This window comes from Mustelus asterias, chromosome 3 (genome assembly GCF_964213995.1).
Source record: "Mustelus asterias chromosome 3, sMusAst1.hap1.1, whole genome shotgun sequence".
In the NCBI taxonomy this organism is placed as follows: Eukaryota; Metazoa; Chordata; class Chondrichthyes; order Carcharhiniformes; family Triakidae; genus Mustelus; species Mustelus asterias.
This window is the reverse complement of record NC_135803.1, coordinates 30772504-30798419: the sequence shown is the minus strand read 5'-3', so window position 1 is coordinate 30798419 and position 25916 is coordinate 30772504. Positions and strand designations below refer to the sequence as shown.

General features: G+C 41.0%; 2 protein-coding genes across 2 annotated transcripts in view; both read left to right on the top strand.

The window, feature by feature from the left end:
* rnpepl1 (arginyl aminopeptidase like 1) overlaps nucleotides 1–14145 on the top strand; it is a 54617-nt gene extending 40472 nt beyond the window's left edge. Inside the window, exons 9-11 of the mRNA XM_078206927.1 lie at nucleotides 2407–2631; nucleotides 10151–10293; nucleotides 11154–14145. Of these exons, the coding sequence (XP_078063053.1) occupies nucleotides 2407–2631; nucleotides 10151–10293; nucleotides 11154–11390 (605 nt within the window). The 3' untranslated portion in view covers nucleotides 11391–14145. The remainder of the gene's footprint in view (nucleotides 1–2406; nucleotides 2632–10150; nucleotides 10294–11153) is intronic.
* Nucleotides 14146–25491: 11346 nt separating this feature from the next.
* capn10 (calpain 10) overlaps nucleotides 25492–25916 on the top strand; it is a 37119-nt gene continuing 36694 nt past the window's right edge. The window contains exons 1-2 of the mRNA XM_078206931.1: nucleotides 25492–25597; nucleotides 25684–25774. The gene's annotated coding sequence lies outside the window, so the exon portion shown is untranslated. The remainder of the gene's footprint in view (nucleotides 25598–25683; nucleotides 25775–25916) is intronic.

Here is a 25916-nt window from a genome sequence, read left to right as displayed (position 1 = left end):
TTGTGAGTAATTTTGATGAGCTCAAGAAGCTTTGTTAGATGAATCCGATGCATGTAGTGAAGCCAAAATGACACTGCATGGATTTTTCACTAGTTCAATATGGTCTTTTATACTTACATATATTAGCCGATCAGGGTGACTTGACATGGAGTCGTATGAAAAAATTGAGTTTAAGAAGATTGCCAAATTGTCAGACCGTTTTTCTGCTTTTATTTTCTTGTTGGCACTTGGGTTTTTTTTCACATAGGAATTCTCTTGCTGTGAATTACTTGGAGCAGCCGAGTTTGGCCAATAGAGGGTTAGCACAGTAAGCAGTCTCACAACACCAGGTTAAAGTCCAACAGGTTTATTTGGTAGCAAATACCATAAGCTTTCGGAGCAATGCTCCTTCGTCAGATGGAGTGGTCTCTGTTCTCAAACAGGGCACAGACACAGAAATCAAATTACAGAATACTGATTAGAATGCAAATCTCTACAGCCAGCCAGGTCTTAAATGCACAGACAATGTGGGTGGAGGGAGCATTCAACACAGGTTAAAGAGATGTGTATTGTCTCCAGACAGTACAGCTTGTGAAATTGTGCAAGTCCAGGAGTCAAGCTGTGGGGGTTACTGATAATGTGACATAAATCCAACATCCCGGTTTAGACCGTCCTCATGTGTGCGAAACTTGGCTATCAGTTTCTGCTCAGTGACTCTGCGCTGTCGTGTGTCGTGAAGGCCGCCTCGGAGAACGCTTACCTGAAGATCCAAGGCTGAATGCCCGTGACTGCTGAAGTGCTCCCCCACAGGAAGAGAACAGTCTTGCCTGGTGATTGTCGAGCGGTGTTCATTCATCCGTTGTCGTAGCGTCTGCATGGTTTCCCCAATGTACCATGCCTCGGCCAGGCAAGACTGTTCTCTTCCTGTGGGGGAGCACTTCAGCAGTCACGGGCATTCAGCCTTGGATCTTCAGGTAAGCGTTCTCCAAGGCGGCCTTCACGACACACAACAGCGCAGAGTCACTGAGCAGAAACTGATAGCCAAGTTTCGCACACATGAGGACGGTCTAAACCGGGATGTTGGATTTATGTCACATTATCAGTAACCCCCACAGCTTGACTCCTGGACTTGCACAATTTCACAAGCTGTACTGTCTGGAGACAATACACATCTCTTTAACCTGTGTTGAATGCCCCCTCCACCCACATTGTCTGTGCATTTAAGACCTGGCTGGCTGTAGAGATTTGCATTCTAATCAGTATTCTGTAATTTGATTTCTGTGTCTGTGCCCTGTTTGAGAACAGAGACCACTCCATCTGACGAAGGAGCATTGCTCCGAAAGCTTATGGTATTTGCTACCAAATAAACCTGTTGGACTTTAACCTGGTGTTGTGAGACTGCTTACTGTGCTTACCCCAGTCCAACGCCGGCATCTCCACATCAATAGAGGGTTGCCAGATGGTCAGATTGCACCAGGGATGCTCTGTACCTCTCCGCCCCCCTCATAACAACGTACAAACAGAGATGAAATACGTTTGTTGTCAGAAGAGCAGTGCCCAAAGGTACTGTAATTTATGAGGGATACCATACTGCATGCTCCAATCAGGACTCTCTTCACAGGAATGGCACTGCCAATAGCTGTCAAGGTCATAACCAGCTTGAATTTTTTTGCTTCAGAGTTATTTCAGACTGTTACTGGAGACATCAGGAGCAGAAGTCAACCAGCTGTCCATAGTTATGTAAAGCAGGTGACTAATACATTGTTTGCTTTAAAAAAAGCATTTCATCCCCTTATCCATAGACAAACAATAACTGCATGAAAGGCTGTGTAACTTTGTAGTATAATTCCCAAAGATCAAGCAGATTATAGATTGGACACATGTGTTTTCACATGCTTCATTGCTCAGTGCCATTACTGACATAAATAGACAAGCAATCCACTCTGTCAAATAGGACAGACAGTCTGCATAATTATACTTTGGTGTTCGATGCAAGGGATGGTAATGAAATCTTTTTTTAAAATCTGGCAGATTACCAGATCAAAACTACCCCTGATCACCACTCTTGGAGATTCGACTATTTCCAAGAGGCCATGAGCTTGGTATGTAGAAGTAGTAACATATTGCAGTCAGGCTGTTCAAAGGTTAGGTTGGAGCTTGTCATAAGAGACAATTTTCAACTAACCTCTTTTCTCTAAGTATTTCTGTCAGTATATAGAAAGTTGAAAGTGCTCATTTTTGTATCACCTTAAACACTCGTGTATCAGAACACATTACTGAGATAAACTGTATGCTTCGAATGGATAACTTTTCATCTTCTCACACTTTGTTTTTCTTTACCATATTAGAAAATGCTTTGCATATTTAATGTTAAAAAAATGTATTTATCAATAATAATGTCATCTGGAGTTTTTTCTCTGCTTTTAGGGCTAGAATTTGAGCGCTGGCTGAATGCATCTGGTCCTCCACTGTTGGAGCCAGATTTGTCTCAGGGATCTAGTTTGATTAAACCGGTGGAAGCTCTGTACCAGCTCTGGAGTTCAGAAATTCTTGATGGAAACCGTATTACAGACATTGATATTTCCAAATGGAAAACGTTCCAAATAGTCCACCTGTTAGACAAACTTCTCGACAGATCTCCACTGCCTCATGGTAGGACAACATACTTGTTTAACTGTTTCCTTAGAGTTCACCATTATATATAAATACTTTGATAAGTGTTCATGCATTTAAATAAATGTTTTTATTTGACGTGCTCATTTTGTTTTAAAAGAGGGTCATACCTTTGTAAGTACATCCGTGGTCACTCCTTTGTTCAAATATTAAAATTGGAAAGTGTAGCAAATTATAAACCTTTTTATTTAGAGACATAATTGTGTACTTAAAAATTTTAGTTACTTAATCAGTATTGTAGCAAGCTGTAATGTAAACCCCATCTCCTGTGTGATGAATCCAAGAGGTCTGTAGTGAATCTGATCTGTTTATTGCACACTTCATGGAGTTTGTATAGTGATGGAATTTCTTCCAGGGCAGGTTAGAGACTAAATTAACAATGGAGGGACATTTTCCCATTCCATTTAAGACCACTCCGAGAAAGAGGAATACTCTGAGCTACAGACTCCTACGTGACAGCTGTCAAGTCTGCTTTGTGGTAACTTATTGCAAAGTACGATGTGAACAAGGCATGTTATAATTTTTTTTCCATGATTCTGAGACATTTTTGCTTTCTCCCTTCCAAATTCATTCATAGGCTCTGGGGCCAATGGAATACATCAGCCCATTTCTCCATCATCAAAATCTCTTATTTTCATCTCCTCCCTTAATTCCCCCTCTCTGTCAATGAAACTCGTAGCAATACTTTTGTCACCACCAACCTTACTTATTACAATATTCTTCTTACTGACTGCCTTTTATTTATATTCCATAGACTTCAATTTGACCAAAATGTTCCACACTAAGCTCTGTTTAACTATACACTTGTCCTCGCAGACCTGTACTCTCTCTTCCTCAATGCGTTGAATTTAATTAAAATTTGTCTTCAGTCTCTCCAAGGCCTCATTGCATGCTACTCTGTAACCTCTGCGAGGCGTACTCTCCTTTTTGTACTCTTCAATCTTTCTGCCTTTAACCTCCCCTGCATCCCATATTCCTTTGCCCTACCATAAGTGGCAGAGCTGCCTGCAATCTAAGGCTGCCTTTTGAAATTTTCTCAACTAAACCCCTCCATGTTCTTCCTCCAACTCAGAACTCATCTTTGTGTGTAAGCTTTAAAGCAGCTCTTCCCAATTGTCTCCCTGGCTTGATGCTTCATTCCTGTTCGTACCACTCTGTAAACTGGGTTATTTTCTATAGTAAAGGCACTATGCAAGTTCAAGTTGTTCAGGCATTCACCCTAGCCACTGGAGCTTATGAACTGAGATGTCTTTTTTTAGAGGTATATTTAAACTACCGGTTGCTGGTATGTGTAACATTTTCTTATGTGAGGAATAAAAGAATGACCAGGGTGAGGTTAGGGCCGGTCAAGGACAGTAGTGGGAACTTGTGTATGGAGTCAGTAGAGATAGGAGAGGTGATGAATGAATACTTTTCTTCAGTATTCACCAAGGAGAGGGGCCATGTTTTTGAGGAAGAGAAGGTGTTACAGGCTAATAGGCTGGAGGAAGTAGATGTTCGGAGGGAGGATGAATAAACTGAAGGTCGATAAGTCCCCTGGGCCTGATGAAATATATCCTAGGATTCTTTGGGAGGCAAGGGATGAGATTGCAGAGCCTTTGGCTTTGATCTTTGGGTCCTCACTGTCCACGGGGATGGTGCCAGAGGACTGGAGAGTGGCGAATGTTGTTCCTCTGTTTAAGAAAGGGAATAAAAATGACCCTGGTAATTATAGACCGGTTAGTCTTACTTCGGTGGTTGGTAAGTTGATGGAAAAGGTCCTTAGGGATGGGATTTACGACCATTTAGAAAGATGCGGATTAATCCGGGATAGTCAGCACGGATTCATGAAGGGCAAGTCGTGCCTCACAAATTTGATAGAATTTTTTGAGGAGGTAACTAAGTGTGTTGATGAAGGTAGGGCAGTTGATGTCATATACGTGGATTTTAGTAAGGCGTTTGATAAGGTCCCCCACGGTCGGCTTATGAAGAAAGTAAGGAGGTGTGGGATAGAGGGAAAGTTGGCCGATTGGATAGGTAACTGGCTATCTGATCGAAGTAAGAAGTTTAACAACACCAGGTTAAAGTACAACAGGTTTATTTGGTAGCAAAAGCCACACTAGCTTTCGGAGCTGCAAGCCCCTTCTTCAGGACCTGAAGAAGGGGCTTGCAGCTCCGAAAGCTAGTGTGGCTTTTGCTACCAAATAAACCTGTTGGACTTTAACCTGGTGTTGTTAAACTTCTTACTGTGTTTACCCCAGTCCAACGCCAGCATCTCCACATCATATCTGATCGAAGACAGAGGGTGGTGGTGGATGGAAAATTCTCGGACTGGAGGCAGCTTGCTAGCAGAGTGCCACAGGGATCAGTGCTTTGTCCTCTGCTATTTCTGATTTTTATTAATGACTTAGAGGAGGGGGCTGAAGGGTGGATCAGTAAATTTGCTGATGACACCAAGATTGGTGGAGTAGTGGATGGAGGGCTGTTGTAGACTGCAAAGAGACATAGATAGGATGCAAAGCTGGGCTGAAAAATGGCAGATGGAGTTTAACCCTGATAAATGTGAGGTGATTCATTTTGGTGGGACAAATTTAAATGTGGATTACAGGGTCAAAGGTAGGGTTCTGAAGACTGTAGAGGAACAGAGAGATCTTGGGGTCCATATCCACAGATCTCTGAAGGTTGCCACTCAAGTGGATCGAGTTGTGAAGAAGGCCTGTAGTGTGTTAGCTTTTATTAACAGGGGGTTGGCGTTTAAGAGCCGTGGGGTTATGCTGCAACTGTACAGGACCTTGGTGAGACCACATTTGGAATATTGTGTGCAGTTCTGGTCACCTCACTATAAGAAGGATGTGGGAGCGCTGGAAAGAGTGCAGAGGAGATTTACCAGGATGCTGCCTGGTTTGGAGGGTAGGTCTTATGAGGAAAGGTTGAGGGAGCTAGGGCTGTTCTCTCTGGAGTGGAGGAGGTTGAGGGGAGACTTAATAGAGGTTTATAAAATGATGAAGGGGATAGATAGAGTGAACGTTCAAAGACTATTTCCTCGGGTGGATGGAGCTATTACAAGGGGGCATAACTATAGGGTTCGTGGTGGGAGATATAGGAAGGATATCAGAGGTAGGTTCTTTACGCAGAGAGTGGTTGGGGTGTGGAATGGACTGCCTGCAGTGATAGTGGAGTCAGACACTTTGGGAACATTTAAGCGGTTATTGGATAGGCACATGGAGCACACCAGGATGATAGGGAGTGGGATAGCTTGATCTTGGTTTCAGATAAAGCTCGGCACAACATCGTGGGCCGAAGGGCCTGTTCTGTGCTGTACTGTTCTAAGTCATTAAGAGCTTTCGGTAGAGGTCTTTATTATGAGGTATGACTAAAGTTCTGTGTAGCAATAGATAGGTTTTCCTCAATATCAGGGAAATGGATTTTTGAAAAGAGTGCACTTGATGCAAATTGATAAAATAGTAAAGCAGCCTCATAAAGAGTGCGCTTTGGTGATTAATTGGCCTGACAAGTCAGTTGTGTTGTGCACTTTGGCACAGATCTTGATTATTTTACTGCAAAAACAATCTACCATAGTAAGAATAATAAAGAAGCTACTGGTTCCAGTTCATGCCTGTTCAGCAGATTCATTGTTGGAGGGTGGAGGCAGTGTTGGTTGAGAACTGACAGAGATAACAGTTGTTTATAAGCACAATTTTGTTCTTTCTGTTTAGAGAGCCAGATTATATACATGTTGTCAAGAAGCTAAGTTAAACAAATGGAACGGAACAAGTAATAATGAGAAAATCCTCCAAGTCAACTGTAGGATTATAGGCACAAGCACTTTGGATTCCGAAATCATATCAAGAGGTGTGCTTATTACTGTAAAGAAAGGGTTAAAACAAACTATCTTAAAACCTTTATTTAATTTAGTATCTTTTGTCTTTTGTCTGTTAAGTGAGTTTCTGAAGAATTAAGAGTAAAAGGTGATGGAGGGAGTAACAGCTGAATATGGACTTAAACTTACACCACTTTGAACCCAAAGCTGGAATTTGGGATTAGGCTAGATAGCTCTGTCTTTGTAAGCACAGACACAATAAGCCAAATGGCTGCCTTCTGTGCTGTAAACTTGTTTTATTTTGGATTAATGTGTTTTTGAGCATAGTTTCTGATTAGACAGTGAGAATTAAAAGTTGTGTCAGGCAGAGATAGTGTTTATAAAAGCAAATTACTGCGGATGCCAGAATCTGAAACAAAAAAAGAAAATGCTGGGGAATCTCAGCAGGTCTAACAGCATCTGTGGAGAGAGAACAGTGCTAATGTTTCGGGTCTGGATGACCATTTGTTGGTCAGAGCTGAAGGCAATAGAAAATAGGATGAGATAATATTTGGCTGATCAGAGATTCAGCGGTGGACAAATAGGCTTTCTTTGACAATATAAGCAGCTTCCAGCCTCTTACAGCTTTTGACTTTGCAGTTAAACATCAGTATGTGATATCTTTATGGCAGTTAAATACTTTCCCTCAATATAATATACAAAGACATGATCTGGCCATCAATTTAAGAAGATTTTTGTTTCTCAAAGCCTAACATTCAATAATGATGCAAAATTTATTTTGGGCATATTAACTACTCCAGGAACACATTTACATAAGGGATGGGGGTCAAGCGATAATATGACCTGGATGGGCTTTTTCATTAAGCTTTCTAACTGTCTCCAGTTTATTAACTCGACTTACATTTCATTCATGGTGAAGCTATAACAGTTTCAGGAGTTTTACTGATTTAAAAATTGCAGTTGTTAATGAGGGAGATGGGAAAGGGGTTATGTGTCTGTAATAACTCCACGGAGATGAAAGTCCCATCACCAAGTTACTTTATTTACACCATACATCTGTACACAGCCAGCTCTCCAGTTGCTCCCTGCTGAAATGCAGGCTGAGTGTCTGACACACCTGCTTTAAATAGGGAGCATGAGGCTCCCTGATTTAACCATCAATTAAGACTCATGTGGTACCATTTTCTATTGTAAATCAGGTACCTAAGACTCATCAGGTAGCTCTTTGCATACTCTAGCAAGCCAACCTCATTAGTCTGGCTGAAGTCATCACAGTATCTGTCTGAATTATGTGAGATGTCACATAGTAGTTGTGAAAGGGGATATAAAAATGGAGTTAGAAGAGCTTCCTTGAAATTTAAAAATTTAGCCTTCCATGCACATGAAACTCAGAGCTGCAATGTTTTGAATTTCAAATTGCGCTCTCAAGGTTTTGCCATCGGTGCTTCTGTTAATGGCACGATTAATTATTGCTACTAGTTATTACTGTATGCTTAATTCTGTGAACATCAACTGTAGATGTTTTGAACCCTATTATTTTGAGGGAAAATGTTAAGTAAGAACACCCATTCTCTAATAGCTGTTACTTACCAATAAGTTTTGGATTGTTGAGTGAGGCTGACACTGTCTATTGCCGAGGTGGCCTGAGCAAATAAACACAGTTCAATATATGGAAATCAACCATAAATTTTAGTTACCATGAAATTACTCTGATTCTAAGCAAATGTATAATTTGCAATTTAAAGATGGTGTTAGATTAAAGATGGTATTAAATGTGTGTTTGTACCTAGTTAGTTTCTAAGAAATACTTCATATTTTGGAGTCATGCTGAGACAGAATTCAAGGGGAATCCTTTCATGAGCATAGCACTATTGCTATGATTTCATTTTAGATAGGTTACTGTACTTTATGGGATAGAAACTGATTCAAGATATAAATAAAAGATTTAAGCCAAGTTTCCCAAATAGCAAGGATATTGGTTTGGAAAGTCAAATTTCAGTAAAATCTTAAAGTAATTCCTGTATAGCACAAGTGTCATCATATCGTAAACTCCGTACAAGACTGCCTTTTCCAGATATTGTATTAATTGAACAAAATAAGATGGGAACAATCTCCATGTGCTTGTTCAGATAGTTTATTGGGCAGGATAGTGGAACATTGTGCAAAAAATGAAAGCTGTTGAAGTCTGAGAATGAATTACAGATTATCCAGAGATATGGAGATATCACAATAGTTGTTGGATCAAGGAAACAAAAGCATGGCAGTTAATTTTGAATGCAAAAATATTAAGTCTGCAGATTGTTATTGATTATGTAATCCTTAAAGATTGTCTTATACAGTAGAACCCTCATGGGATGTATGAGCATCTTTGGCAAGGCCTGGATTTGTTGCTCATTACTAATTGCCGATTAGAAGGTCAGTGGTGAGCTGCCTTCTCGAACTCCTGCAGTCAGTCTGTATAGATACAATCATAGTGATGTAATGAAAGGAGTATCAGGTTCTTGGCAGTAACAGTGACGGAACAATGATCTGGTTTCAAGTCAGGATGATGTGTGCCTTGGAGGGGAACTTGCAGGTGGTGATTCCCATATGTCTGTTGCCCTTCTCCTTCTATATGGTAGAGGTCATGGGTTCAGAAGGAGTCGTTGAAGAAGGCTTTGTGAATTACTATGGCGCACCTTGTAGATAGTGCACACAGCAACCACTGCGCACTGGTACTGGAGGCAGTGAATTTTTACAGTTGTGGATGTGGTGCCAATCAAGTGGGCTGTTTTATCCAGGATGGTGGCAAACTTCTTGATTGTTGCTGGAGCTGCACTCATCCAGGCATGTGGACAACATTCTACCACACTCGATTTGTGCCTTGTAGATACTAGACAGGCTCTGGGAGTCAGGGGGTGAGTCAGAATTCCCAGCCTTTGACCTGCTCTTGTAGTCACAGTATTTATATGGCTGGTCCAGTTGAATTTCTGATCAGTGGTAAGCCCCAAATTGTGGAGGATTCAGTGATGGTGATACCATTGAACGTCAAGGGTAGGTGGTTAAAATTCTCCTTTATAGAAATAGTTAGATTCTCTCTTTTTGGAGATGGCCATCGCCTACCACTTATCAGGTGCAAATGTTAAGTGCCACCAGTGAAGTCCAAGCCTGAATGTTGTTCAGGTTTTACACAATGTGGGTATGGACTTCTTCAGTATCTGAGGAGTTGCAAATGGTACTGAAGATTGTGCAATTATAAGCAAACTTACAACCTTGTGATAGAGGCAAGGTCGTTGCTGATGCAACTGAAAAAGATTGGACCTAAGACACTATCCTGAGGAACTCTGGTATGATGCCCTTGGGATTGTCCTTCAACAACCACAAACGTCTTCCTTTGTACTAGTTCTGACTCCATATATAGAGAGATTTCCCCCTGACTTTCCATGGGCTTTAGTTTTGCTAGGCATCCTTGATGCTGATAATTAAATGCTGTCTTGATGTCAAGGGCAGTCACACTCACTTCACCACCGAATTTAATTATTTTATCCATGTTTGGGCTAAGGCTGTAGTGAGGTCTGGAACCAAGTGGTCCTGATGGAACTGCAACATAAACTCGGTTTAGTTGATCTCTTTCTGAAGCCTGCTTGTTTGATTAATATTTAGCTCAGTCAGATCATTTGAAATACCTGCATTTATAATTTCTATTTTTTGCCTTGTTAGAAGCCATGATGAAGCTATCGAAGAGTTACTCTGCACTGCTCGACTCAATGAATGCTGAAATAAGGATTAGATGGTTACAAATTGTAGTCAGAAATAATTATTTACCAGATTTCTACAAAGTGCGACGATTCCTGGAAAATCATGTAAGATACTTAAAGCGCTGGACGCATTGTGTAATGAAACTTAATGAAGTAAGCAAACAGTAATTAAGCTATTAGAGGTACTGATGACCATAATTTATAATGTGGAGATGCCGGTATTGGACTGAGGTGGGCACAGTAAGAAGCCTCATAGCACCATGTTAAAGTCCAACAGGTTTATTTGGAATCATGAGCTTTTGGAGCTCCTTCATCAGGTGAGACTCCAAACGCTCGTGATTCCAGATAAACCTGTTGGGCTTTAACCTGGTATCGTGAGACTTCATAATTTATAAAACACTTTTGAAAAGCACTTAACTCAACAAGTATGGTGTTTATCCATTTGCAGACTGCACACCAAGCAGTTCTCAAACTCTATTCGCTTACAATGTCCAGTTTTAGAACTGAGGGAGGGATGAAGCTCAGATGGTGCAGATATTTGCATCAATAATAAATAGGCTCTGGTTGAGTGCAACGTTGCACAAAACACCTTCAACTCTAGCATTATGTATCTCACCTGCCCTTCGTCCCACGATCAGTGGCTGTCTTTTTAGCCATCTGGACGCATGCTGTAAAATTCTCTCGCTGGAAAAGCTATGTCTCCCTACCTGCCTGTCCCTTTAAGAGTCACCTTAAAACTACTTCGGGGCTCACCAAAGAATCTTTGTGCCTTTTTACAGGATTTCACAAATTACATATTGGACAGTGACATAGAAAGCATCTTATAGTATTTAAATTAATCTTGTGAGCTGCTTATGTATTCAGAGGGAAAATCTTTTTCTAATGTGTCCAATTTATTGTCTTTACTTTGTATTTGATTTGACAGCTAAGAAGCTCTCTAATTTCTCTCATTGCATCCTTTCTAGACCTCACGAATGTACACCGGTCCTTTGTATGAGGATCTGTGTGCTGGAACCATGAAGGCCATTGCCATGGAGACCTTTTACCTGACTCAAAACAGACTACATGTGAACTTGAGGAGAGCAATCCAACAGATATTTGCACACAGTGCTAACCCTGCTGCTGTTATGACACTGCTTGAAGATAAACCATCAGATGCGTCAAACCCCATGTCACTCAGGGATGTGAATGTCTCCGCATAGCTGAGCAACCCATGCCATTACAAGACAAATCTAACTAATTGGCTGAGGTCCCTTACATGAGAACATAACAGCTCTGTAAACTGAAATGTTTCCAGCTGTTAACTTTTTAATTTAATCAAAATTCCAGGATTTACGCTGGTTACCTTGAGAACCTCTTCCAGGGAATGAAGAAGCCTAAACCAGCATTCCAAAATGTTTCTTAAAATATAGCATTTCATTCAGCCGTTGGCCATAGTTATACAGTAATAGTAATCTTGTCACTCTTGAGTGTCTGACACACATACAGGACGTGTAGATTCTCAGATCATAGTTCGAGGATGATTCATTGATCATAAAAATAGCCTGAATCTTCAGTGAGTAGAACATCTTGAAATGAAAGACTGCATCTTAGCTCTGGCAAGTTAGCTACTCCAGCCCTATTGCTGCTGAAGAGGTAATCAGCAAATGACCTGCTTTTGAATGGTTGATTCTAATGAAATGATTAGTATAGTGTTGGTTGATTACGCCTAGTGGTGATGATGTATTGCTAAAGGCAACAGGAATTATTGAGGGCAGAGTCTGTTACTTCCAATGAGTACATCAGCACAAAACGTGTGAATACCGATTTTGCCAAAGCGGGAGGATTAATAAGTAGAGCCTCTTATTTCAAATAAGTTTGGTGGTACAAGTTTGCTCAGCTCAATTTTTCTTTTCAATACAAATTTGATTTGTAACTTAGCAGGCTTTGTTTAGCAGTAATGAGTTATTCGATGCAAGGACTTTTGGTAAATTAGTTGGTGCACAAAGTATGATGTTTATTCTTGAGAAAGGAGGTTTCACCAGTAAGAAGTTGAGACCCAAATAAATTCACTCTACATATTTCAGGTAGGCGAGAATCCACACTAGGATGCAGACTAAAAGATAGAGATGTGAAGATGTCTGGGTTGTTTCAGAGCATTTTCTGTTAAACCTCTTTGAATTTTGTCCAAAACTTATTTAAGATGAGTTTTCTTTTGCCTTTACATTGTACTATGATTAGAAATGTGTGTTTATTCTGTTATTCTCTTATTCTACTTTACATTCTTGCAGAATATAATTTTTACAAAGAATTATTGGAAAGAATGTTTTTGAGAAAGTAAATGAGCTCTTGAATTCGTTGAGTTCATTCTCTTGCACTCCTTTGAAACAATGGAATTAGGCACATGATTATTTTATCCAAATTGGTCAACTGTTTTGTTACATATATTATTGATTTTTTTTTAAAGAATGAACGTTATCTCTAATGTTTCAATTTGTCATTTTTAGTATTAATCCATAGGAGAAACTTTCATTTTAAATTGCACCTTGTGCAGTGGAGTCCAAATTATTGCATTTCCAATCCAAGCACCATTTTCCTTCAATTCCATTATACTTGTTTCAGTTGTAACAACTTTGGCGAACTTAGCGGGTTAATAGGTATGTCTGAGTATTTAGCTGCTGCTCTGTGCTGGAGCAGGATGTTACGGAGTTGGGTTGGGATGGGATGTATTAAAGTTCAATGTTGGCAGTTGCTTCCACTGTCTGGTAGTTTAGGTACCTGGTTGTGGTTCAGAGGTGATGGTAGGATATGCTGCAGTGATTGCGACTAGAGCTGTATTTATGTGGTTTTTACGATTGCCAAAAATTTCTATTCATTTGAATGTCTGATTATAGTTCCACAGATTGGGTAGAATGTCTTTGATACTCATAGCTTGTATGCTCTGCCATGGCTGTAAATGTTGGAATTAGCGAACACACCCATAAGCACAATCCAGGTGACAAAGAAGACATTGAGAGAATTGTAGCTTTTGTGTCAACACTGGAACCACGTTAGCAAAAGTCCATTTATTCTGATCAATTTTTGTACATTTTCCCCACTTCTTGTTTGTGTGTTTCTTAAGTACGAGCAAAAAAAAAAAGTACATTTGTATAGGGGCCAAAAACTGTATAATGGATTTGCACAAAAAAACTTGTATGCAAGTGTTTAACTGGCTGTACCTTTCTCAGGTGGTGCAGTCAGTGGTGCCTTTATCATCAGTATTCTACTGATTTATAGTCCACAAACTTCTGTCTTTATTTAACAGAAGCCTCATTATACCATGTTTCATAAAATGAAAGAAAACACTTCCTCAAAATGTATTGTTAATTGTTTACAAACAAATTCTGTAAGTCAGAACGATTTTATAATGTCCAGATAATACACTTATCTAAGCAACACAAAATGGTTGAGCTTTGTTCTTTTTAAGTGCCACAATGTTTTGCACAATGCCGAATTATCTTTTAAGATATATTTTCCCAGGACCGAAGATGCTCTTTATCCAACGACATTTTGTGTGCAATTTGTAGTTTTCAGGTTTATATCTTTCACCATGTTCATTGATAACCTGATGGAGATTAAAACAAAAATGAAATAACAGTTCTGAGCAAGGGTATGCACCCAAAACTTTCTAACATGCCCTCATCTTCCCCGGTGTTAACTGACCTGCTGCATATTTCCACCATTGTTTTATTTCAGATTTCCAGCATTCAGTTTTGTCTTCTATTTTTGCTTGATGAAACTTTATTTTTATTAACCAATTAAAATCACAGAAACATCCTCATGCCTGCAAATTCAACAAGCTGAATTGAACTATCTGTATCTGTTTTTAAAAATGAAAAGGCCAGTGGAAACATTTTATGTTATCAAAGTATTTTGCAAGTACTGATAATGTGAAAAATATGAATGTATACAAAAATAAACAAGGAAGTCTTGATTTGGTGGGTGACTGGATAATGTTACTATTTGCTAAACCTACCTGTCTTTTGCAGCATTACTGAAACTGATTAAAATATTCATATGTGCATGGGGGAGTAAAATAGTGCAAACTAAAAAGTGATTTTTTTTTAGAGCAGACAGCCTGAAGTCATTTTGCGGGGCAGTGGAAAAGAATTGACTAAAGTTAAATACTTGAAAAGTAATTGCTGGAGAAATTGTGAGTAAAATTGATTGGGTTTGATTGCATGATCATAGCCTCAAATGTTTCAATTGGACTTTCAGCAGAACTTTTTGTATTGAAGATTTCTATTGTTCTTCAGGAGGATTTAAACATTGTTCACTGGACAGTACATCTTGGCAATGGAGACCAGAAACACGTATTAAATGTGTAAATTCTGTATCTTAGGCAATTTAAAATAATGATTTAAATTTTTGGTTTGATCTCTCACCTTCAAAGATGTGGATAGATATCATGGGGGGAATTCTCCAACCTGGCCATATCTGGTGCAGATCAAGCTTATCCCAATAGTGTGTGAGCCGTAAAATTGGTTCTGCGCCCGGCTCCAGTTTGCGAGTCTCCCGGCCCCTTTCCAAAGGTGCGAACGAGATCATGCCCAGAAAGGGTGCAAGGCCAATTAGCATATTTAAAGTAGCATTCAAATATGCATAGCCCAATTGCATGGAAGTCTCTGGCCTTCAGACATGGCGTGATAATGGCAAGAATCACTATTGGTCTTCACTAGCTGGTGTGATGGTCATGCCGGAGGGTTCAGTGACCATTGAAGCCCCAGGGTGTTTGGGGGTATGGCTGGGCGGGGCCCATCTGGCACACTGGCATTGGCCACCAGGCACCCCGGCGGTGCCAGTTAGGCACCACCAAAGGGATGGAGCCCTGAGTAGGGGCTATGACAGGGAGGATATGCAGGGGGCTTTCACGGGGAGGACTATGCAGGGGGGTCATACAGGGGTGGCTCATGTCGAGAGTCCTAGTGGGAGGGACATGTCGGGGGGTCAGGCAGGGGTGACCATAGCAGGGAGGGGGTGGGGGGGACATACCACCGATGAGGGAAGTCTCCCAGTGCACCGAGAGATCAGGGGGCCTTTGCAAAACAGCACCCAAGCGCTCTGAAGCTGGGCTCACCAGCGTGTTTAGGATCCCCCGCCCCCTGAGTACCGACGCCAAACTCCCAATTCTCCAAAAAAGTAACCGGGTGTGGGAGGATTGCAGCGCACACCTGAGATACCGGCATGGATCACTCCATTATTTGTGCTGTTATGACACTTGGGGTTTTTTTGGGAGAATTCTGCCCAATATTGAGAGATATGTCCATCATGTTTGTGGACATGATTGTGTAGAAATTATTAATCCAATATCATGTTGAAATATATAGACCCTGGAATCATATGATCTATCAGTAATACTCAATGGCTCCCCAGCACTTCCAAGAAGAACCCCTCCCCCACCCCCACCCCTTTGGGGGCACCCCAAAGATGTGCTTGGGAATCCCTCTTGGAAGTTCCTTCCTAGATAAAGCTCTATGTGGTAATTGTCCAGAAGGGACACGAGGACTCTCGACATGACCCACACCTGTATGACCCCCCTGCATAGTCCTCCCCGTGAAAGCCCCCTGAACAATTGCGCTGTACTGGGAACCATCCAACAAAGCGAGTCAAATAGCTAAGTTTGGATGGTTCTACTAATTTTATAAGAGTTAGAAGCATGCCGGATATTGCCAAACCCTCTGCCATGGGTTTGTCCCTGACCTCCAGTCTCATGGGACTCCTCTGTCCCTCCCCCTTCAACTTGCAGGCCCAAATCTAAATACCCTGCACTTCCAAGAAGAACACCACCCCCACCCCAGCCAGTGGACCTGATACCCCTGCGAGTGGACCTGACATTCCTGCAAGTGGGCCTGGCCATGCGCTCACCCATGCGCATGGCCAGGCCCACTTGCAGGAATGTCAGAGCTTTGAGCCAGGTTTTCCTGAGTGCGCTTTCAACCTCTGTAATTCCAGCGAGCCAGGACATAAGTCTGGGTGGAAGTTAGGGCCCACTGTAACTCATGTAGCTGTCATTGTAGTGAAAAATCTCAAATTATTCAGTTTGTCAATTTCAGTTTGTTTATACTTAGTATCACATTCCTTTCAAGTTGAACTTTTATTTATGCTGGATTCTATCTGTTCTTCAATTTTATTCAAACTTTACATGCTGTATTGCGCAGCTTCTTAGTCTGAAGACTCATCCTTTTGGAGTCAGGTTTTGGAGATGAGCATGTGGCTTCATTTCAATAATGGGTGCAGGTTCTCCAAATTATAGAACATTCTGAATACCACAGAAGGGCATTTTATTCGATTACAGGATGTACCTATTTTAAACATGCATTAATTTTTATGTCTTCTGATTGCTTCGCATGTGAAGTGCATTTTGCCCTGGTAACTCGTTGTTCATTTTATCACAAGAACTAAAAAGGACAACAGGTAGTTGCTCATCATCTATCTGAAGAGCACTTCAAATAAAAATCATCCTCCCATTGTCTTTCAGGAAAAGTACAGGGAAGAAATGTCAAAAGATCCATGTTGTTTTATCATCATTCTTTTGTAAAATCAATATGATGGTATATTTCAGCATAACTTATATATGTGTAAAGTATAGCCAACTTGTGTACAAAGTATACTGGAAGGTATTAGAGATCTGTATTAGGAGCATTGCTCTAATCATCATAAATAACTTTGAAGGAAAACAATGAATAATTCTACAGATTGATGATGGAAAACCAGCAAGTAGGTAGATATTTAATTGAATTTAGATACGTTTGGGGAATAAATCCCTGTGTGGCAAACATTCTTCAATTTGGGTAAATGCAGTGTAATGTAAGACACATGTCTACAATGTATGGATTTCGGCTAAACGTTTTGGGGTCATAGTCGATTGAGGCTCTTCGATCAGTGTAGCAAACATATTGGAGAGGCAAACAGAATTCAAATGTGTATTGATAGGACATCAAGATTTAGAATTTAATGATCATATTCACAAGTTATTCAGCTGATAATCATTTCAAATAACTTGCATTATTTCTAATACTGAATATTCAAATCAAATTCATGGCGCTGAATGTGTGTGTAACACTGGGGAGGATACTTTTAATCTGGTTAATTTATGCTGCAATTCCTGCCCAAAGTACCAAAGAAATATAGAACCATAACATTGTGACAGTGCAGAAAATGGCTATCCAGCCCATCGAGTCTACACCAACTCTCCGAAAGGGTATCCCATCCAGGCCATCCTCTCACCCTATCCCCATAACTCTGCATTTACCATAGCTAATCCACCTAACCTACTCACGTTTGGACTGTGGGAGGAAACCGGAGCACCAGAGGAAACCCACCCACACGCAGGAAGAATGTGCAAATTCCACAGACAGTTACCCAAGGCTGGAATCGAACCCAGGTCCCTGGTACTGTGAGACAGCAGTGCTAACCACTGTGCCGCCCATTTGGGTAAACCTTTATTTCTTCCAGAGAAAAGGATTTGCATGCCACACAAGCACTGAGTGAAGACCCACCATGTCTCGTCTCACTTTCTCATATGATGTATGCCTTATAATTCCAAAACACGCTCTTTATACTGACCTCTTGTTGTAACTCAATTTGTTTGTGCCATGTTACACTAACAATGCATTCTATTACCATAATGGTCTGCTTTTTGAAAATTATTTTTAAGAGATTATTGCAAGTATAAATACACTTCAGCATTGGCCTGTTATTTCCATTGGCACAATAACAAATATGCAAAGGAATATATATCATTGTTAACCTTTTTATTCCTTTAACTACATGAATTTCTTTAACAGAATCATTTAAAAATAGTAAAGTATAGTATTTCCGTCAATTTTCAATTGTGGCACTAACAATTCACTTGCAACTTTATTTGAATTATAGGGTCATTCTATCCATAAGAATTAATATCTGACAGACTGTTGTGATGTAAACACATTTTATCATATGGAACATTGTTTATTCTGAATCTGTTTGAAACTTACTTAGAAAAAATAAATTAATGAGACTGACTTTAATGATTTGATGTTTTAAGTCTGGTGTATTTTGAATATGAAGTTTAAGCCTTCCAAACCATGTGCAGTGTGTTCACAACATTGTGAGTTTAAATGAAAGGCAAAGGTTAAGTCAGAGGAAAATGCTGTGGATGCTGGAAATCTGAAATAAAAGCAGGAAAATGCTGGAAGTACTCAGCAGGTTGGTTGGGCAGCCTCTGTGAAGATCGAAACAAAGGTCGTTTGACTTGTTGCAATTAAAGGTCATCGACCTAAAAGGTGAACTTAGTTTCTGTCATCGCAGATGTTACCTGATCTGCTAATACCTCCAGCGTTTTTTGATTTAATGACAATGGTGTTTTTTTTTAATTGAATTCAGTGTAAAATAGAAGGTAATCTTTTGGCATTGCTGCTGCAATATCTGTTCCCTCTTTAAAAACCCAATCAATGCAGAGTTGGGCTGAGATTAGCTTTTCTATCACATCTATGGATCCTGGCTTCTGTAAAAGGATAACAATTTACAATTATATAGCACCTTTAATGTAATAAAAGTACCCAAGATACTTCACAGAAATACTTTAAAACAACATATCCACTGGGTCACATGAGATATTGGTCGGAATGTTACCGTCCTGCCCGCCGTGGGAATCGGTGCGGGCGAGGGATGGATCATGGATGAGCGAGGCCGCAAAATCCCGCCGATTCAGACAGAAGTTGAGTCACTCGGTCAAAGAGGTAGGTTTTAAGAGTGTCCTAAAGCAAGAAAGTGTTGTAGAGAGAAGGAATTCTAAAACTGGGGGCCTCGGCAACTGAAGGCGCAGTCACCAATGGTAAAATTGGGGATGCTCGAGGCCAGAATTAAACAGACGCAGAAATCTCAGATGGTTGTGGGGCTGGAGGAGATTGCAGAGATGATGAGGCCATGGAGGGATCTGAAAACAAGGATGAGAATTTTCAAGTCAAGACATCGCTTGACCAAGAGCCAATATAGGTCAACGAGCACAGGGTGGTAGGTGAACGGGACTTGGAGTTAAGCACAGGCAGCAGAGATATAGATGACTTCAAGTTTCAGAGGTTAGAATGTGGGTGACCAGCCAGCAGTGCATGGGAGTCTTCAAATCTTGAAGTAACATAGACATGACTGAGGATTTCAGCAGCAAATGAACTGAGACAGGACAAAGTTGGGCCATGATGCTATGGAGCCAAAAATAGGCATTCTTCATGATGGTATAAATATGGAATCACAAGCTCAAGATCAAATATGACACCAAGTTTGCAAACAGGCTAGTTTAATCTCTGGGGGGGCAATATGTAGTTGAGAAATGGAAGAGAACCTTGGGTAATTCCTTAGGGGACATCAGAGGCACGAATGTGGGAGCGGGAAGGTAAACCATTGCAAGTGATTTTCTGGCTATGATTAGGTAGATAAGAATGGAACTCGGTGGGAGTTGTCCGACAAGTAGGGAGGTTTTGAAGAGTGGTCAACTGTGTCAAAGGCTACAGACAAATTGAGAAAGATGAGATGGGAAAATTTATTGTGCATGTGAAACGTTCTGTAAAATGTGTGTAGTTCAGTTGGTCTCACAAGGAGGTTCTGAATCTTGTATAGTTTAAGTACGAGTAACTATACACATATATGTAGTATAAGGCCTAAGTTAGAAGCTGTCTCCATGCTTGCCTGTATATACATCTATGTCCAGTACACGACTGCCCTCTAAACTCAGTAAGGGTTTTAACAACACTAGGTTAAAGTCTAACAGGTTTATTTGGTAGCAAATGCCATTAGCTTTCGGAGCCCTGCTCCTGAGGATGTTGTTAAAACTCTTACTGTGTTTACCCCAGTCCAACGCCGGCATCTCCACATCATGACTACCCTCTAAACTCAGGCCATGAGTTCCTTTACGTCACACTGTGGGTGGTACTGTACCCAGTCCCATGTTAACCCTTATTAACCCATGTTATGCCAGACCCTTGTACTACACCTTCCCCCAAGTCTTTAACCAATGTATTTGCAACACGTTCCTGTTTATCAAACATATTTGCATTATTTCTACTTTCCCTTCTCCCCTTGCATAAGTCTCTGTGTTTACAAGTTCAGGTGGTTTGGAGGCTTTATAATTCTCCCAGATCTTGTTATTGTAACAGTTGGAAGAGTGTTAGACTCCATTGTACTGGGGAGACCTTGATTGTTTTGGATATGGTCATTCTGGCATTTGGTTGGCTGATTAATTCTCTTTCTTCATTCTTTGAAGTTGAAATGCTCTTTCTTAACTCCCCATTTGGTGTCATCAAAGGTAATTAGTTTATCCCCTTCTTTATGGGGAAAATGAACTCTCAGCTCGTCTATAGTGCTCATCCTGTTTCTCTTCCTACGTGAGGTTCACTGTGATGCATGTTAGGGTGAAAGATGTCTCTTCCTATTGTGTGGGTATGACTTATCAATGGACTTGCCTTGCAGTTTAGTTTTCTGTGCAACAACATTTTCGTTGGGTTTTCCTGGTGGACACATTTGTTGGACTTTGCTCTTTAAGGATCTTGTTGCTGCTCATTAAAATGTGTTGAATGATATTAAAATTTCATCAAATTTTGATGAAGATTCATTGATTCCTTATCTAACTGTTATATTGGTGGTTATTGGGCCTACTGAATAAAGCAATGTGTTCACTGGTTCAGCTCCTGGCTTTTTGTCTAGACCTGAAGCAATCCTGTATCAGGAATTTCTTTCTCCAACATCCCCAATTGTGTTCAACAAAGGTGTCCAGCAACCAGGAGAACCTGATGACACCTTCATCAATAAGCTGTACAGATGGCTGAAGATTGTGACTATGATGAACTGAAATCAGCTAATCAGGGACAGAATTCTTATCATAGTGGCAGACAATGCACTCTCAGACACGCTTCAAGCGAAGGAAGATTTGACCCTTGAAAAGGCCACTCTCCAACATCCCCAAATTTGTGACTGGTCAAGGCCTTGGATGGATCCAAATTGGCCTGGAAAGTTAGATTTTTGACCCATGGTCATTTAAAAAGTGTGTACAGCTTTAAATGCTGTTTCAAAATCCAAGATGGTGCTGCCATACACTTCTTTACAATGAGGTTTCCCATGCTTGTGAGCTTTGGCGCAGTAATGGCAGTCACGGTTTCCGTAACTGTGGTTTAAATGGCATGGCATTTGCCATTTGGCTAATGGCATTTGCTACCAAATAAACCTGTTGGACTTTAACCTGGTGTTGTTAAAACCCTTACTGAGTTTAGAGGGCAGTCGTGTACTGGACATAGATGTATATACAGGCAAGCATGGAGACAGCTTCTAACTTAGGCCTTATACTACATATATGTGTATAGTTACTCGTACTTAAACTATACAAGATTCAGAACCTCCTTGTGAGACCAACTGAACTACACACATTTTACAGACAATACACATCTTTTTAGCCTGTCTTGGTGCTCTCTCCACTCACATTGTTTCGTTTCTTAAAGACTTGATTAGTTGTAAGTATTCGCATTCCAACCATTATTCATGTAAATTGAGTCTGTGTCTTTATAAGCTCTGTTTGTGAACAGAATTCCCACTCACCTGAAGAAGGGGCTAAGAGCTCCGAAAGCTTGTGTGGCTTTTGCTACCAAATAAACCTGTTGGACTTTAACCTGGTGTTGTTAAACTTCTTACTGTGTTTAAATGATTAGCAGTGACTCTGTGGATCGACCTTTTTTTTTAGGCTTCTCTGCAGTATCTAAGAAATTTTGGGCCGTGAAACCATCGATTCCCAGCATTTGCTGTTTTAATTTAAACTGCTGAATATTAAAATTCATTTTTTCAATCAGAGAGAGCTGGGCCTCCACTTGTTCAGGTGCTGAATTGGGACTCGGGCTGTTTGCCCTGCATTTAAAAATGGCAATTTAGATGACTGCTGGCTTTAAAGCTTTTTAAAACTCATTCTGGCCAAGAACCTAAGCTTTTTCAGCTCCTCCCTGCGAGGTCTTCTGATTCTGCATTCTTTGGGTATTGAAGCTGGACTTCCATGTGATTCAATGGAGTCTTCTGCCTCAGTGTGGAGTTTTATTTCTGCCTTCTGCATCCAGTCTTGCTTTGATGTGGCAGTCTCCTTTTGCACCTTCACTTCTGATGCTTTTTATCAGTTCAGAATGCTGCTTTTTCAATCTTCCAGGTTTTAAATTTCTTCTCCGACTTCTGAGAGGTTCTGAGGTCTTCCAATTGCTGTCAACACCGAGGTTCTGAGTCTTGTATGGTGGTGTTTATTAACTACCATTCGGGCCCGGACCCCAAGAACATCCCACTTCCCAGCAATCTTGAGACAGAAGTGGGATCATGACGACAGGATTAGTACTGCTCCTGGTTGCTGCCTTCAGCATGAAAATCCAGCTGCCCAATTTCTGGATTACTGATTCTTTTCTATAAAGAACAAAGAACAATACAGCACAGGAACAGGCCCTTCGGCCCTCCAAGCCTGCGCCGCTCATGTGCCCAACTAGACCATTCGTTTGTATCCCTCTATTTCCAGTCTGTTCATGTGGCTATCTAGATAAGTCTTTAAACGATCCCAGTGTGTCCGCCTCAATCACCTTGCTTGGGAGTGCATTCCAGGCCCCCACCACCCTCTGTGTAAAATACGTCCCCCTGACATCTGTGTTGAACCTTGCCCCCCTCACCTTGAACCTGTGACCCCTTATGTTTGTCACCTCCGACCTGGGAAAAAGCTTCCAACTGTTCACCCTATCTATGCCCTTCATAATTTTATACACCTCTATTAGGTTGCCTCTCATCCTCCGTCTTTCCACGGAGAACATCCCTAGTTTACCCAATCTCTCCTCATGGCTAAGACCCTCCATACCAGGCAACATCCTGGTAAACCTTTTCTGTACTCTCTCCAAAGCCTCTACATCCTTCTGGTAGTGTGGCGACCAGAACTGGATGCAGTATTCCAAATGTGGCCTAACCAACATTCTATACAGCCGCAGCATCATATGCCAACTTTTATATTCAATGCCCTGTCCAATAAAGGCAAGCATGCCATATGCCGCCTTCACCACCCACTCCTCCTCTGCTGCCACCTTTAAGGATCTGTGGACTTGTACACCCAGGTCCCCCTGTGTGTCTATACTCCTGATGGTTCTGCCATTTATTGTATAGCTCCCCCTTACATTAGATCTACCGAAATGCATCACTTCGCATTTATCTAGATTAAATTCCATCTGCCATTTCTCCGCCCAATGTTCCAGCCTATCTATATCCTGCTGTATTCTCTGACAATGTTCATCACTATCCGCAACTCCAGCAATCTTTGTGTCGTCCGCAAACTTACTGATTACACCAGCTGCATCTTCCTCCAAATCATTTATATATATCACAAACAGCAGAGGTCCCAGTACAGAGCCCTGCGGAACACCACTAGTCACAGACCTCCAACTATATGTGTAGATGCCAGCTTTTGCTGTCAATTTTGCACAGTAATAATCATGAGCACTTACAACATTTACATTATTGCCACTGAAATTCCTGGCTGTTGTTATTTCTATGTTCAAAAGGCAATTTTAAAATATGTCATGTTTTGATGAGCCCGGTGACACTTTGAAACCTTTCCAAAAATTGGGATCCATCTGGAAATTCCATGAGTTAATATTTATGTATATATGGCCCATATCCCTCTATGACTCTATAGAGGGAGCCAAATGCAGGCAATTGGGACAACTAAGGTTTTTTTTAAAAGAAAAGGGCAGCATGGACAAGTTGGGCCGAAGGGCCTGTTTCCATGCTGTAAACCTGTATGACTATATTCGTATATACAGTCTGAGCTGTTTCCATGCTTGCCTCTACACACATCTCTGTCCAGTGCAAAGCTGCCCTCTAGACTTGGGTAATGTGTTTCTTTACATCACACTGTGGGCAGTACTGTATCCAGTCTCTCATTAACCCTTGCTAGACCAGACCTTTATAACCATATCACTAATCTTCATGTACCCATGATGTTTCTCAACTTCATCTTTCCTCTAAATAAAAACAGAAACTTCTGGAAATACTCTGCTTGACCTGAGTATTTCCAGCATTTTCAGTTTCTATTTCAGACTTTCAGCATCCACAGTATTTTGCTTTTCTTTCCTCGCACTTAATTTTTTTGCTTCCTTCCTTCCCTGATTTCCCAGTCTTTCCATGGATCTTTTGTGATCTTGAGCATGTTTTTTGCTGATTGCAGAAGAAATACTTTTTATTCATCTTTGTTTCAACAACAGATCCTTATTCTCAGTGAATCAGGTCTCTTTGATGACAAAGGATTGGATTAATAATTTTTTTTTGATAATATTTTGTTGCATCACATTGTTCCAGAAATATTGTCTAAATTCTAATGTTTTTCCATTCCTTGCAAACCCAAACTGTCGGTTGAGACCCTCTCCTTCCTCGCTCATCTGGTCATTATTACATTTCTGTTTGTGGAAACATGCCATGTGCAATTTTAAAAAGACCTGAATTTATATAGCACTTTCCAGAAGACTCAAAGCGATTTAAATCATTGATGATGTCCTTTGTCCAAAGATGTGCGGGTTAGGTGCATTGGCCATTAGCAGGGTAAATGTGTGGAGTTGTGGGAATATGGCCTGGGGTGGGATTGTTGTTGGTGCAGACTCGATGGGCCAAATGGCCTCCTTCTGCACTGTAGGATTTCTATGATTTCTAAGATATAGGTCAGCGGGGTACATACATGGGATTATATACATGCCTTGGTAAGAGTTGGTGCAGACTCGATGGGCTGAAAGGCCTCCTCTGCATTGTTGGGATTCTATGATTATATGAAAGGTGGCAGCCAATTTGTACACAGCAACTTCCTGCGAACAGCAATGTGATAAGGGCTGGAGAATCAGCTTTTGTGACGTTGATTGATTGGTGCTTTTGCTACATTAGAATCGTGGTCACAATTCTAAAAGTACTTCTCAGCAGGTCAGACAGCATCTGTGGAGAGAGAATAGAGCCAACATTTCCAGTCAGGATGATCCTGTATCCAGACTCGAAACATTGGCTCTGTTCTCTCTGCACAGATGCTGTCAGACTTGCTGAGATTTTCCAACATTTTCTGTTTGTTTCAAATTCCAGCATTTTCTGTTTGTTTCAGATTCCAGCATCCGCAGTATTATGTTTTTATCTAAAAGTACTTCAGTGGCTGTAATTACAGGTATTGGACGTCCTGAAGTTACAAGAGGCACTTTAAAAATGCAAATCTTTGCCTCCTTCCGCATCAACTCTCTTTGGGATTGCCCGCATGTTCAGTGATGTGAGTCTGGGCAATCTGGGTCCTTCTTCATTCAAACAGGGCGGAGCTGCGGGTACAATTGATACACACTGAAACTGCCCACAGCTCTCTCCAAACAGGGCGTCAGACTGTCCCCTCCTCCAGGTAAAGCTATTCAATTTGATCATCTCGTTCCTCTGTTTCTTGTTCTGTTGTTACCGCTGAACTAACTCTGAAATATCCGATTGCAGCTGAGTGAATGAACAACTCCGGGCCCCCAGTCCCCGGCGCTGGGCTGAGTTTAAAGCCGGCTGGGAGCCGAGCTGAGGCGGGTGTGTGCAGGTAAACGAGTCTTCAGTGCATTCCTCACCGCGATCAATGACACAAACGCAAGAAAAAGGTAGCAAATATACAGAAAGAGCAGCATTGAGTGACATTAAACAAAAGCAAAAACAACTCAACATTATAAAAATAACAATCAGCA